Here is a 15388-nt window from a genome sequence, read left to right on the forward strand (position 1 = left end):
GCTTTTACACAGATCATTTTGAATTCAGTTAATTCATTCTTATTCATCCTTATTGAATAGTATTTATTTTATGGTGTTCAAATGGTAAGAGTTAAAAAGCTGCAGCCCTACTGGGCAGAATAGAGACTAAAGCCTGATCTTCCCATTGGCCATCACCTTTCTGATCATCCTTTGGTTTTTGTTCTTTTGTGGGACCTTTCCTGCAAATTGCTAAATTAGCCAACCAACTTTTTCATGTTAATATGGAGTCCCTTTCCCTTTTAAGATAAGATAGACTTTATTGTCCCGAAGGAAATTTGTCTTGGAAACATACATACAGTGTCTGCTGTTAAAACAGCTGTTTTCTTCCATCGGTCGCTGCTACCTCCTCACCTCATCCATAACGTAATGTGTTGTAACGGAGTTCCAGTGTCTTTCTGTACAGTGACTCATTTCAAAGCATCCTGTTTTTGGTGGCGTTTTAGTGATTAGATGACCACAGCACTAGAACTCGTATCCGGTTCTGTCTTTGCAATACAAGTCTTCCTGTAAACTGAGATTTAGTCATTAAAATGAGAATTCTTGTTGCAGTGATCTTTGATAGTGTTGTTTCTCCAGTCTTCTGTGACGCATTAGGACATAGATGGAGTTAATAGTTCATATGTACAGTACAGTGTTTAAGTTTGTAGTATCCCAGGAGATACAGTATTACAATATATTGAATTTGTGGTGGCATGTTCACATCAGATCCATATAGAAACTGGATATTTAATATTGTATCTTTATTTCTCGTCTTTGAATTTTGTAAGACAAAAAGTAAAGAAAGCCAGATTCAATATTAATTTATTAAATGTTTAAAAGATGATTAAATAAATAAGACTTTATGAGTCATGTTACACATATGAATACTTTATACTAGAAGTTTGTAGAAATGTTCTTTTGATGTATTTTTTTCATAACAGCATTTTTAATTGGCGTCACCAAGCCCCGCCAATCACACGGCCCCAGCCTGTTCGACGCCTGCTAGCTCTCGTTAGACAGAACCACGACGACGTCACAGGCCTGAGTCACTGCACAGACATCAGAGCTAACTTCAGCTCACTACCTCGCCCTTGTGAGCTTGGATTATTACTTGGCATCTAATTGAAGAAGCCAGTGATAGCAGCAGCAGCAGCTACCTGGTTCATTCTCAAGATGTTTCTCAGACAGTCTGTGAAAAGAAACATGGATAATAAACCTTGTCTTGGTTGCACCAAAACACAGATCTATTACAGAAAACCACAACTTTGAACAAAATATTTATTTTTGACAATGGCATGACCTCTGATGCTTCAAGAGGTGAGCAAGACGGTACAAAAAGATGCCATAAAATAAAGACCATGAAAAAGTGACATGAGTTGGCAGTTCTAGTCCCATGTTAAACCTAAAGTCACCACAGCACTGACAGACACACCGAGGGGTTGGAATGTGATGAGCTGTGCATCCTGATACATGTAGCATTGCTCCAGTCAATGTGGGGTTAACACAACGAGCTCACAAAACACTATTCAAATTAGAATATCTGAGATCCAGCCCTGAGATTACCACACCTTTTTTTTTTTTTATCCAAACATTTTTATAATAAAACACTCCAAAATCAGTTTGCCCGTAATTTTTCAACAATTGCAGTGAAAATTTCACCGCACCAACATATAAAATACACAAAACAAATGGATGGCACAAATGAAATAGATGTGCTGTTCCATGATAAGGACATTGTGTGTGTGTGAGGATGTGTTACCATGTGCTGGATGGGCCTCACTGGCCTCAACCAGCACAACTCTGCCCCCAGTGGAGAAAGTACACAGAGACTTCTCTCTAAAACAAAGGCAGGCTGACACCAGCACCTGATGAACACAAGTACTAATACAAATATCAGTACATGGTTAACACAAGTGTGTACCTGTGTGGTCGAAAGTTCATTGCCCCGAGTTTAACAACAACATAGCCTACAGCAGAAAAGTGCATTCAAGATGCTTCAGTCATCAAGATGTCCAAAGAAAGGTGATGCACATCCACTGATTTGTTGTTGCACCAAAGGCTAGTGAAAACTAACTGTATTTAACAGAAAAGGCTTTTTCAGAAAGGTTCTGGTGTAAGTTTACCATTTAGGCCCAAGTCAAGAGAAGAAATCCCAGTAGACAATCAGGGGTCTTTATACCAGCATGGCAGATTCCTACTGAAATTAAGATAGAAGTAAACCAAAGATTCTCAATGTCAGCACAGAAATCTGAAAACACATATCCTTCTTAAACTTCAGTGACACAGGTGAAGCGGAGTGGTACTTTCATTTAATTTGAAAGTAATGTGCTGCAAAACTCAAAATGAAACTGAACAGTAAGATTTTTTTGCAGTTGTGAGAAATCCAAGTGAAAAGCATTGAATTGAAAGGAATCCCTTTACTTATAGGGAAACAACTAAGCCTGCTTTAATTTATGATCCCCTCTCTATAAATCCTCTTGAAATTCCATGAAGGTACCAACTGATTTATGGGTCGTGCAGACAAACACACAGCACACTTAAATTCACAAGCTCTCATCCTGATGGTTGGATAACCTGTGAACCTCAAAGAGGAGGGGGGGGGGGAGAGACACAACACACGACATGTTTGTGTCACTCTAAAGTGCTTTCTGCAACAAAACTCACATGGGGAGACACAAGGTTCAGTCCCCTCGATAACATCAACTGGGCCCAACATTGAATGTCAATGAGTGTCCGGCTGTATTTCAGGCAACGTTTTACTGTGAAACCCTGTTGTGTTGACAGCGTCCAATCAGGTGCCTTGTTCAGTGAGTGTCATAGCTCCACCAACCAGCATCTTCTTGACTGGCTTGATATTTTAACTTTCAACTGCTTTACCAATAACTTATAACCAATAACAACTAATAAGAAAACTCCAGGAATAAATAAACCAAATATAATCAAATACTTACAAAATCTTTTTTTTTAAATTAAATATCTTTGATTGTTATTCATATTTAATCCAGGAATAAAAATTCCATATAAATAACTACAGAGTGAAAACACAAATGAGGAATTCAGCACATGACTTTAGGTCCCAGTCTGCGGAGGTTATTGGCGTCTTGAGTTGCGTCAGACTGGACTGAGTGAGGTTTGGTGACTGGGCGCCTCCAGCCACAGGGCTAACAGTGCAGGTGAAGAGCAGAGGGTGAAGTTAAGGTTTACGAGTGCTAGCTGTCAGTCAGAGGAACCCTGGTCCACAGTTGCCATGGATACCAGCAAACGGGGAAGGAGAGCCCCTGCCGGATGTTGAATGTGAATGTCTGGATGAATAAAAACAAAAACATATTTCAAAGTGATTAACTCAACTGAACACATTTCTGTTTGTTCTGGAGAATAATCGCTGCCTTCACTGGAATACTGACTAATATTACTGCCTCCATCTATGTCTGTCTAAAATGTTATCACATCATTTTATCCCATCAGTGAAATGGCTAAAAACGTGTTTTGCGAGGTCACATTGACCTTTGACTTCCTATGAAGACAAGTTTATTTTGAAAAGAAAATGCATGTAAAACGCATGCATTTTACGGGTACGTAGAGTGTCATAATTTGAGGGTTAGGGACCAAGCTGCGTATGTGATGCATCGGTGTGAGAATCTGTTGCCATGACTACATCACCTTGACATTATCTAGTGAAGTGCCCATTCAAACCCTACCTGTTCAGAACGGGCTTAATACTTGGCCTTTGATTCTCGAGAACAACTTCACACTCAACACTGTGCTTCCTTGGGTCCTAAGCAACACAGCTGTTATGACCACAGACTGTCTATAAGAAGTGGACGTAGTCATGGGGTACATCTCGTCTCTTAATTGTCATTTCCTCGCTTGAACCGGAAGTTGTTCTGCTCCGCCATATTGACGCCATATCGCAAAGCTCTTATTTAGCTCGGAGGAGCGATGATCGAGGAGGGATCTCCAAGGAGCCATGAGTGAGGACGCACGAGAACAGCCTTCCAGGAAGTGTTTTAACAGCCGACACGCCATTGTTCATCAGTTATGTGATTGGACGCTGCAGCTGATCGGACTGATACCATTTTTTTCAACATGTAAACAGTGAAGACATCACAGATCACAGATTAAACTCTAGTTTTATATTTGATTAGTTTTCTGATTCAACATCTGGTTTAAATAAATGTTCATTGTAGTCTGAACAACAAAAGGACCACAAACAACTTTCTTCATTTATTAGAAAGATTTGTCTTTTCTTGATCTGATATTTCCCTCAATAACTTTTATTATGGATACAATTAAAGTCAGAGAGAGCTGGAGAGACTAAACACTTTTTACATCATTTATCATCATTTCATTCAGTCACGTGAGGCTGATCATTCCTGAGAGACTGGTTTGATGAGTTATATCATTTAAGAGAAACCATAATCATATTCTGGGTTATTTAATAATCACGTCACAATCTGAGTTTCAAAACATACAGACGCCAATAATTCATAAATATGACAAACACATTCCGTCGGTAGAAATCGATCCTGCGCTTATAAACAGGAGTTTGTTAAAGTGGTAACAGACTACAGAGAGAAATCACCTCTACAGTGATGATTACTGTGTCGTTATTAGTATTATTACTTACTATTATTAAGTACAGTGATCATGTGCACAGACCAAAAACTTATCAAAAGTCTCTCCAGCTGTTAAAGCCGGACTGACAGCTGTGATCAGAGCCGCCGTCATCAGAAACAGACGTCTCTTCACGTGACGCAACTGAGGAAAGGACGTCTCATATCTCTTAAAAAACATTTCCTCGTTTCCTCTCTCCTCGCATGGTGTCCTTGGATCTCTCCATGCATCCCTAGTGGGAGGGACTAAGACGCAAGGAAAGGACGCAAGTGAGGGAAACGGGGATGCAATTAAGAGACTTGGGATGTACCACTAACCAATGGGTCCACTAACTCATTGGTTAGTGGACTGCCGTCGCCATCTTGGATCACGGCCGTTGCCATGTTTTTTTCGCAACCAATGAACAGAGGTTACCATATTTTGAATGCAGAGGAGTGACTTATACGACCTGTCAATCACAGGAAGCCTGCCTTAAAGCATACCCTGCTTTATGGTCTATTTGACTCTAAATGGACCATCATGCTGTATTAAAGAAGACTTGAAACTAGAGATCATAAACTCATGTTTACAATGTTTACTGAGGTAATAAATGTTTTTTTCTTTTGGAGCCTGCTGGCCATGAGACAGAATGAAAGTTTTAAGATCACTGGCTTCACTCGGCAGAACTGGAGGTTGCCGCCCGACCGCTAGCAGTGTTCACCTGAGGGGGAACCAGAGGGGTGGGTTGCTACACTTCAACGATGACAGTTATCAGCTGTAAGCGCTGTATGAGAGCAGTGCAGAGTGGCGGTTGTTCGCTAACCAGTGGGGCACGCTCACATGCACTAAAATGCACTGAAAGCATGCGTGGCCGGCCCGGCTATGGCAACAAATCAAGGAGAAGCTCTGATATCAACACACAGATGGAGAGAGACTTCACTCTCTGCTCAGGTAGACATTACTCCTCTATAGCTTTACATACACACCTAATAGTTGTTTGCTGCTAAATTAATGCTCTGAATATCAAATTTAGCACCTTTAATACCATCAATTCTGGCCCTGTTATTGTGCATGCTGTGACACACTAAATAGAATGAGACCACAAAAACTTTTATCAATTACACCTGTGTTGACCCTGCTATGACATGTCAAAATGGATGCTGTGGAAAAAGGCCTATAGCAAGTTAGTATTGCATGCCCATAAAATTGGAGAACTTGCAAGATAAAACAACATTGACACAGTAGAGGCTGGGAAATCCAGACTTTTAGTCCCTAGTAGAGCTCCAAAAACCTCCTACACTTTCAATAACGAATCTTCATTGGATTCCCAAAACCCCAAAATAACTTCCTCCAGAGCCGCAGATCACACCAAAGCGCAGCAGGTGGTTACTAACCTCATGAGGTTTCTACTTTGTCACCTGTCCTCCCATCGGTTCCCTGGAGGGGCTTTGAATGTCTTGTTCTGGGGATGGATGAAGAATCACTCTATATGTAGCTAATAATTCATTATATCTTTCAAACAGAACCACACCCATTACCTACATTTTATAATATTTGTGCTCACCTTGTGCTTTTTACACTTCATGGAAAAATTTTCTTCTATGAGTACACAGTCTGCTAGAACAAGAACAGAACAGGAGTTAAAGATGCCACACTGAATCATCCCACATGTGCAGGTTCGAGCTTAGTGGAAGTGATAGCCAGCCACACTTCACAATAGAGCATTCACAGACCAATTCACATGAACTCACACAAAGCACTGGTCGTGGGTCAGGGTAGGAAATTTACATATTTTTTTGGGGGCAATTTTTGCCCCCACTGACTGAAATCCAGGGGCATTTTCAAAAAATTGGGGGCACTTTTTGAAACTTGTGAAATAACATTTAACCTTTGTTCAAAATAATAAATATACTTATTTAGGCTTACAGTATATGAGCAATTGTCATCAAATGGCAATAATAAGACTATTAGCAGTAGTCTACAAATTCAAAGTGTTTTCTTAGAACAAACAAATCAGACAATCATATTCAATTTTATTCTTATTTCTTTGTGGTTATTTATTGTTATTATTAAATTTATAATATTTTAAACAACTATTAACAATTATTAAGTCAACGATGCCTTGATTACATATACATCAGTCATTGTATGGAATTATTGAGAAAGATATTTTTGTAGCACCTCAAATATTGTGATATTACCCATTTTTGTCCTGAACATATGCATTAGTCATTGTGTGGAATTTTTGAGAAAAACATTTTTATAGCACCTTCAAAATATAATAAATGTGCCATTTGAAGGTACAAATTCAGTTCAGAGTTTTTACTTAGTAAAATATCTTAATTGACTGTCAGTCAGGTATTATTCATTTCCAGCAACCCTCAAATCAAAGAATAAAGACACTTTACGCACAATTTAGGTGTATTTTACCTTTAACTCACGAGATGCAGGTAGCATGTTTTATACTTAATGTGAATATAATTCATTTAATCTAATTTCCATTATGCAATATGTATACTTTGTTGACATCTTATTCTGAAAACCGGATGTTGGTCTGAAGAAACCGGATGTTGTCTCACGTTAATCTTTCCGTTAACTTTCAAAGTCCTTCGCTCGCTGTTTGAATGAGTTTACCGTGAATTTCAGGATATAGGTGCACTAAAATTTAAGTGTCTGCTGAATTGACCGCAGTCTCGCAGTCACAGGTCTGATTAAGAAGCGCTCCATTTTTTTTATTCGTTTAGAAAGTTCGGGGGCATTTTTTGCCCCTCTCCTAGTGATATCAGGGGCAAAATGATATTTCTGAGGGGCAGTTTTGCCCTTTGCCCTCGTGTATTTCCGACGCTGTCGTGGGTGTATAACATTTTCACAGATACAATGTTGAGATATCAGAATCTAAACCTGGGCAAATAAAACCAGACACAATTGCATGGCTAGATGCCAATCAAAATTAATTGGGTGAACTAACCCTTTAACATTAAAGACGAACCAGTTCAAAATAGCACGCTGCCCCTGTAAACATTCACACGGATAAGTGACATCCTGTGTGATGTGTGGGGATGGAGGGCCAAGAGCAGCACTTACCTGACTCCAGAGCACACCTGTAGTGGTACTTGTTGGCGCAGCCTTTGATGAAGCAGCCCAGTGTAGCACCATGGTCACTGCACACTGAGCACTTCTAAACACAGCAGAGAAAGGAGCGAAGGAAGACATGATGTATGTGTCTGCTAACAGCATGCATGGATACTAGACAGACAATGTGATATCGCTTTTAAAGCTTTGGCAAAGGCCACATAGCTACGGCGATGCAAAATGTGTCATACTGTACAAACACTGACTCAGCAGTAGAGGGGGTGGTCCTTCAATCAGAGGATCGGCGGTTCGATCTAGTCCATGTCCCCTTGGGCAAGACACTTAACCCTAAATTGCTCCCGTAGCTGTGCCTATGGTGTATGAATGGGTTTTTTCCCTCTCTATTTTTTTAGGCACCCCTCTACCGTGAGATCATATGACATATTTGTAGGGCCCGAGCACCGACGTAGTCGGAGCGGAGGACCTATTGTTATTCTAATGTTTATTAGGGCCCAAGCACCGACGAATAGGGCGAAATCCCTATTGAAATCCAAAGAATTATTAGTATTACGTTGCAACGCATTCTTCACCATGAAAAAACGAAGGTGTTTTTGAGGGGCTAAAATTAATCAAACTTGTCACACACATTTACTACTCATGAATGTAGTTATCTGATGTGATTTAAATGCTTCAGAGTGGCAAGTCGGCTCGATAGCGCCCCCTACAATATTTCGACGATACAGCCCTCGCAGTACATTTCACCTAGATGTATGAAATTTGGTAAGCAGATTTATCACATGTAGACTTAAAAAAAGTCTAAGGGGTCCATGCTCTAAACCAGGCATGGGCAAACTACGGCCCGCGGGCCGGATACGGCCCGTTGGGCGTTTTAATCCGGCCCGTCAAATATTGGTACAAAATTGTCCATATTATAATTAAGACTAGGGCTGGGTGGTATACCGGTTTTAGTTTCCCGTATGATATGAATTCTTCACACACCATTATACTGGTGCATATCCGAAACAACTGCTGTCTGCTTTCAACAGGCAGCTAAATGTATTCTTTGCCGCGGTCAGCGCTAGTTGTCTTATATGTATTGAGAGGGAACCCAAGTCATGGTCATAACTTTATAACACAACAATTAACAACCCACAACTAACGCTCTTTAACAGAGAAAAACACAACAGCACACAACAGTCTGTGACACAAACAATTTGTAACACTAATAATTGTACATTTATAAAATTTCACCGCCGAACTGCATGCTGGGTACAGCTCGCGAGCGAGCCTGCTTGCTAGCACAACAGTCTGCTGGGAGAGGCTCGTCGCTCCACTTACGTTACATTAAAGAACCGGAGATGCACCGATAGAGTTTGACACATATGCAACGCTGATTACCGTGTAATATGTGTGGTATTTGTTGTAAATGTACATTGGTGCAAAGAGGGTGATAATAAGCTGTACATGGAGGGGCTTAGGACCCAGGGGAATGTAGGTGAAGGAAACAGGAAGAGACGGAAGACACGCCACACAAACAGCTGTTCACCGCTCGTCACGATCCTGTAGACCAGTGATTCTCAACTGGTGGTTCGTCGCGGACCCGTTTTCAGTGGGTCGCGGGACTTTGCTTTATGCAGCGGAGTTATTCACGCTCCTTTCCAGCATTTACGGCACTTGTTCAGCGGTGCAGGAAAAACACCGACCAATGCGTTGTAAATCACGTCACGTGATGCAGTTTAGCCAATAAAATAAGGGTATTCTGATACGTTTCCTGACTGCAGTGAGATGCACCCACACCGTGATACAGGGGGGAGAGACAAGGAAAGACATCACAGAGCAGAACTCTGATAATGTTAGATGTGACAGTCAAACATTTGTATGATCCGGTCAAAGATTCAAACTGCTAAAAAGACCACAGTCATTAACCTTTACACTAAAAACACTGTGTCGAAAATGAGTGCATGATAAAATATGCATTAATGCGATAAAAAAATAAATACCGTGTAAGATCCCAGCTAACTGTTGAACACCTCAGATCTGATCTGAGAATTGCCACAACCAAACTGACACCAAACGTTGACGCACTGGTTAAAAAGGGTGACCAACAACACTGTTCCCACTGAAATTAAATTGTACTTGTAATTTATATTAGTTCACACAAACACTCCATTCATCTGCTACTGGCCCGGCCCGTCTGTCAAATTTTAAAACTCAATGTGGCCCCCGAGCCAAAAAGGTTGCCCACCCCTGCTCTAAACCCAACCGGAAGTCAGCCATTTTGAATTGTGTATGAATTTCTCGTGTTTTTTTTCCATTTCCAGGTGCTGTACTACGAACTCCTCCTAGGGAATTAATCCGATCAGCTTAGAATTTGGTCAGAACAATCTAAAGACCTTAGCCATTAAAAGTTACTAAACGCTTGAGGTTTCATTGAACAACATGGACTTGGTGTGGCGGCCATTTTACATGGTTCGCCATCATCCATCAAGCTGTTGTAACTCGACTGTACTTTGTCAAAACTGTCCCAAACTTGACATGCTTGATTACTGTCATGATTTTAGGACTTCTGCATGCAAATATTAACTCATAGTCATAGCGCCACCTACTGATAAGCACAGACGTAAGCAGGATTCTATAATTACAGCGGCCCAAACACTGAACTTATTAAAAAGGGTTTGTGGGCACACTATGAGAAAAGACTTCTCTGATCTAAATATGTGCAAACTAAGATGCTTGGAGAGCAAAAGTGGTTCTCAAACCATGTCAGTGTGCATTAGTATAAATGATCTGTCCAGAGCTTCTTCATGAGAATCAGGTTAAATGTTATAATGAATGCTTTACACTACAATCTAAAGTTACAGAAGAGCTTAAAATGAAAACGGTGTTAAATTAAAGTATTCAAGTAAAAGCAAATGACACTACTGTTCTGTTAACTTTCATGTAAGTCCAAATACAATCAGCAGGACACTGCAGGGAGTTGAACCCCATCCCAGTAAACTGACAGTCTGTTATGTTACAAACACTGAAGTACATTCACACACATTCATTTTCTTAATTATCTTAACAGGCTTACATTTATGATTGTATCAGAGGTACACTCAAAACATTTGAGGCTTAACACCTGGCAACATGATCTTGCTACGCTGCTGGACGCAGGAAATATCATGTAACTCATGCATGATGGTCACAGAAATGCATGGCCGCGTCACCCTGAGTCCTTTCAGTACCCTCGACGTGCGTGAAGTTGCGAGAACCCGATCAATGCTGCTTGCAGCTTTAATGTTAATATTTCTAATAACCTTGTGTGTGAATATACTTGTACATTGTACACACACACACGCACGCACAAGTGCTTACCATCTCCTGGGCCACCTTGACAGCCTCCTCCAATCCGTAGACTTTGCCCTTCACCAGGAACACGCTTGCAGACCAGATGCCGCAGTCTTCGTGGAGCCAGTATTCACAGGGCTCCAGAGGCAGCACAGGGGGACTGTACCAGTCCTCCACATCAGCAGAGTCGCCGCCTGACCGAGCCAGCTTAGCAGCAGGGCTGCCAGTGTTGTTAGCTGTCCACCTGTAGCTCTCCAGGCCCTTCTGCTTCAGCTGAGCTGCTGGCATGAGGGGCCGTGATGCAGGTGGAATGGCACACTTCCTCCCCCTGCCTATGACACTGCAGGACGAAGAGTCTGTGTCGCTGTAGTCGTCTTCATCCTCTTTGAGGCCAGACATGCTGGCTGGTCTTTTGGTGCTTGACTGGTACCCTTCTGGGTAATAAGGGCCATGGAGGTCCCCTAAGTCCATGGTGTTGGCCGCCTGTCCACACAGGCAGCAGACGAGAGCGCGCTGCTGCTGGCTGAGCGTCGATGCCCGGCCCAGCTGCACACAGGAAGTGCTGGGTACGACCGCAGAAATGAAGCCACAGGGGTGAGCCTGCTGCTGGCCTCTCTTGTGTTTTGTCCTTACCTCCTCGGGGTAGTTGATTATAGTACAGAGTGATGACGCTGACTGCTGACGCTCCACACGGATGAATGGAGAGAAACTGTCCAATCTATAGTCCCTTTTCTCCTCCTTGTAGTTGACGTACTTCAACTTGATCTCTGGCTCCTTCGGGGAGAAAATGGAGGAATACTGGCTCCATGCGAGTTTATTTTGCCTTCTCTTGCGGGTACCAGCCCCCTTGGTCTTGGCAGTGGGACATGGTTTGCTACCTGTGGCCTTGCCTTTGCCTTGGTTTGTCTTTGGAGATTTTGATGATGGTGGTGGGGAACATCTAGCAGTATGAATTTCCACTGAGGGGTCAGGGTGGGATAGATGATCTGGCTCCTTTGAGTTTTCCTGCACATCAAACTGAGGACTTGAGTGTGATGAGGGTATCCTCTTTGACCTCACAGGGCTGGGTTGTGGTTCATGTGCAGGATGGGAAACATCTTCTAGCCCTCTCTTTAACTTCTTGTGCACAGAAAACAGAGGGCTTTTTGGAGATGTGCTGCCATTACATGTTTTAGAATGATTGATTTCAGAATCAGAGGTAGAGTCTTTGTAACTGGCAGTGCTCATGTTATTAGTTTTACCCTTTTTCATTGAAGTTACTGCTTTTTGTTTCCTCGTTTTCACTGAGAAAGGCGCTTTCACTCGGTTTCTCCTTTTTCCTGCTGACTGGGTGTCATTCCTCTTAGGACCGGATAACTTAGAATCACCAGCTGGCGACTGGGAAGTTTTTGCTTTGTTATTGGTACGTATGCATCCTGACGCTTTATACCGGCTGGAATTTATGTTCATAACTATAGCGTCTAACCGTGTACCTCTGCCGGACCGCATGGGCAGTTTCCTTTCTTTTAAAGTTCTCTTTAGTGCCTTAGCATTCCCGTTCATGTGAGGAGTGACAGTCTCGGGTTTGTTTTCGGAAACTTCTGACACACAAACATCATCTGTCAAGTCAATCAAAGGCTCCAACACTGCCTTTCGTCTACCGACAGGCTGCTTATTTTCAGTGCTTGAAGCTGACCTTATGTTGCTATCACTGATGCCACAGCCCGGCTGAATGGCCCCCTCTGTCCTCAAGTCATCCCACGCAACCTCATCAAATGTCTCTAGATAAGAGTTATCACCGCTGGGTGAGCTAGAGGCCTGAGGCAGGACGAACACATCCTCCACATTGTCCAGTGAGGTAGCGGAGGGGGAGACGGGGTCCTCCAGAGGACTGATGTACTCCCTGCTTCGTGAGCACAGGTCTCTAGCACCCATGACACCCGCAACGACTGTTGGGTCCTGTTTCTCAGACGTGAGAATGAGTGCCTCAGAGCTGCCCCTCTCCTCATCCTCCCCTGCGACAGAGGTGAGCGTCTCTGGTGAGGATTCAGCACATACTCCTGAACTGGAGTAGCTATCACCCTGTCCATTTTCCAAACCCCCACTCTTTTCCAGAGGAAGGCCGTAATCCTCTTTGCCTTTTCCATGCTTGTCCATGTCTCTGCCGCTGGAAATGACTCTACTGTTGAACTCCTGATGCTCCTGCGTTAGACATACTCCCCCATCGTTCTCTGGTGCCACCTGAGCCTGAGTCAATGACTGAAAAAGGAGTGTCTGATTGGCAAGGTCCATGGTCCCATCAACTTGCTCCAAGTAGTGCTGGTTCAGTGCAAAGCCAGTCTCCTCAAGCCCTTTATCCAAGTCACAAGGAGAGTGGAGGGACAACTTGCTAATAGGCGGCACACCATACAGGGGCGAATGCCGAGAAAGGGAATTGTTAGAGGAGAAGACGTGAGATCTGCTCACGTAGGAGAGGGTCACTGTAGTGTGGGAGAAGGCATTGTCTGGTTGAATTGGATCCCCTGCTTGGAGAGTGGTCTCTGAGGAGCCGGTGTCCGAGAAGGATAATCCGGGGTTGCTGGCCCCCGAGTTTGGGTACCAGCTGGGGTTCTTGACCATACGCAGAGCAGCGAGGGATGGACTGTTGAGGACACAGTCCTCGCCTTTCCTGGTCAGGTCAATCACAGCGGGGATGCTGGATGTGGAGAGGTCTTGAGGCTGTAGATCATCTAAGCTCCCAGGTGGCTGCTCCATCACAACTGCAGTGGATGGAGAGGAGAAAATAATGTGGTGCCAGTAATTTGAATGAGTTATGTCTAGGAAGATGCACATGTTGCATTTAATTAAGATTACTCTTTTTTATGGTGGTCAATAGAGAAGTTATTTTGACCACTAAGCTACATCACTTTGAATTGTCAATTTGTTATTCAACCCGTTTTTATCCTTTACAGCTAAAGTCCTAACGCTGACATCAGCTAGGAAACTGGCGTGTGCATGGATTTCGTTAGAGAACATAGCATTGATTGACAATTTACGATTTGGCTCATTTACAGTTTACATTCATATTTTTTAATATTCATAATATCAGGTTGCTGGGTTAAATAAATAACGTTAATGCTTTCCAGACAACAGGTGACCGGCTGACTTCTTACCACCAACGTTGACAGGTCAGGGTTGCTAAGAGTTAGCTTAGCCTATCCACAGCTAACACTAGCTAACTAGGCCCGTCTTCACTCCGGTAACGTTGCTGTACGTCGAACTACATACAGTACCTGGCAACTTAAAGTGATCATCATTAAAGACAGAAAGTCACGCGCCACAGAACTGCCTTTACATCCTGTACTGATAGATAGCGGTCACTCTTCATTTCGGCTAGGTCTACTCACCGAAGAAGCTCATTATTACTATAACATGCCAACTTGTATAGCTTAGTGGTGCACATTGTTCGCCCACTAACGTTACGACTCTTCCTAACTTTGTTGCGAGTACGACGGCCAAACCAATTTTAAAATCATTAATGTTGCTTTAAAGGGCGTTCTTTGGCGTAGATGCACACCGAATTGAAGAGTGAATCTCAGCGGTTCAAGGAATAATGTTTTGCTTTCTAATATATCCCAGAATTGAACGAAATGCAAGGTATTATTTAATTGTGGAACACTTTTCGTGGAGTTTGGCAACACGTTCTCTGTATTTCCGAGAACGGTGCGCATCGGGGCAAGGCCCGGCTTGGTGAAACAAAGACAGAGTGAAGGTTATGCGCTGCGCTGTGCTGCTTAGCAAAACTTACCCGGATGGGAGATATCGTTTTAAAACGTCCAGCTAAGAATGGGTCTGACCCTGCATCTCTCTCAACAACACATGTACTCTAACTAATCCTTCTAACTCTGAAGACACCGGCAGCTCCCAATTAAACAAAGATCCACACTTTCCAGGAACACACTTCTCTGATAGTAGCAGTGTCAAGTTGATTGTGTATAATCTTAAACTTCCGGATTCCCCTTCATAATAAAATGATTATTGATGCGTTTCACTGTTTTTCTTTTAAATTGAAGTAATAATCATAACAAGTACAATTAAACCATATATCGCGAACGCATTATTCCTCTAAATGTTGCAGGGGATCAGCCTATTGTTCACTTCAATCCTTTCCCCTTGACCCAGACTGTTAGTGTCACAGCTTCAGAAAACAGGCCGGCCAACCCGGGATCTTTTTTCTTGGGGTGATAATTGTGCATACTAATTAAGTGGTATAGCCTGTTACAATTCAATTTATTTAAATATTTTGGGGTCATTTTCTAATATATTTTATTTAACTAACCTCTAAAATCCTACATTTTGACTAGTTGGTTGTTGCTGTTCCAAACAAATTTACTTTAATTTACATTTTAGCTAACGTTATTTCATACACTGGTAA

The 15388-nt window shown here is 42.4% G+C and overlaps 1 protein-coding gene across 3 annotated transcripts; it reads right to left on the reverse strand.

Annotated features, from left to right (window-relative positions):
• Positions 1-1264: 1264 nt before the first annotated feature.
• LOC142951480 (uncharacterized) lies at positions 1265-14932 on the reverse strand. 3 transcript variants are annotated; one of them, XM_076093036.1, is made up of 6 exons: positions 14762-14932; positions 11023-13733; positions 7678-7771; positions 6158-6207; positions 5988-6055; positions 1265-3302 (listed from the first exon to the last, which is right to left on the reverse strand). In XM_076093036.1, exons 2-5 carry the CDS (start codon positions 13726-13728, stop codon positions 6008-6010), a joined length of 2898 nt encoding a protein of 965 aa, XP_075949151.1. In that variant the 5' UTR covers positions 13729-13733; positions 14762-14932; the 3' UTR covers positions 1265-3302; positions 5988-6007. The 3 variants fall into 3 exon arrangements, with proteins under 3 accessions (XP_075949151.1, XP_075949149.1, XP_075949150.1); XM_076093034.1 differs by having other exon boundaries at positions 6158-6210; XM_076093035.1 differs by lacking the exon at positions 14762-14932 and adding an exon at positions 14127-14724 and having other exon boundaries at positions 6158-6210.
• Between the last annotated feature and the right edge of the window lie 456 nt (positions 14933-15388).

The sequence above is a fragment of the Anarhichas minor genome, unplaced genomic scaffold, assembly GCF_050575085.1.
Source record: "Anarhichas minor isolate MPS153535 unplaced genomic scaffold, ASM5057508v1 ptg000017l, whole genome shotgun sequence".
NCBI classification, from domain to species: domain Eukaryota; kingdom Metazoa; phylum Chordata; class Actinopteri; order Perciformes; family Anarhichadidae; genus Anarhichas; species Anarhichas minor.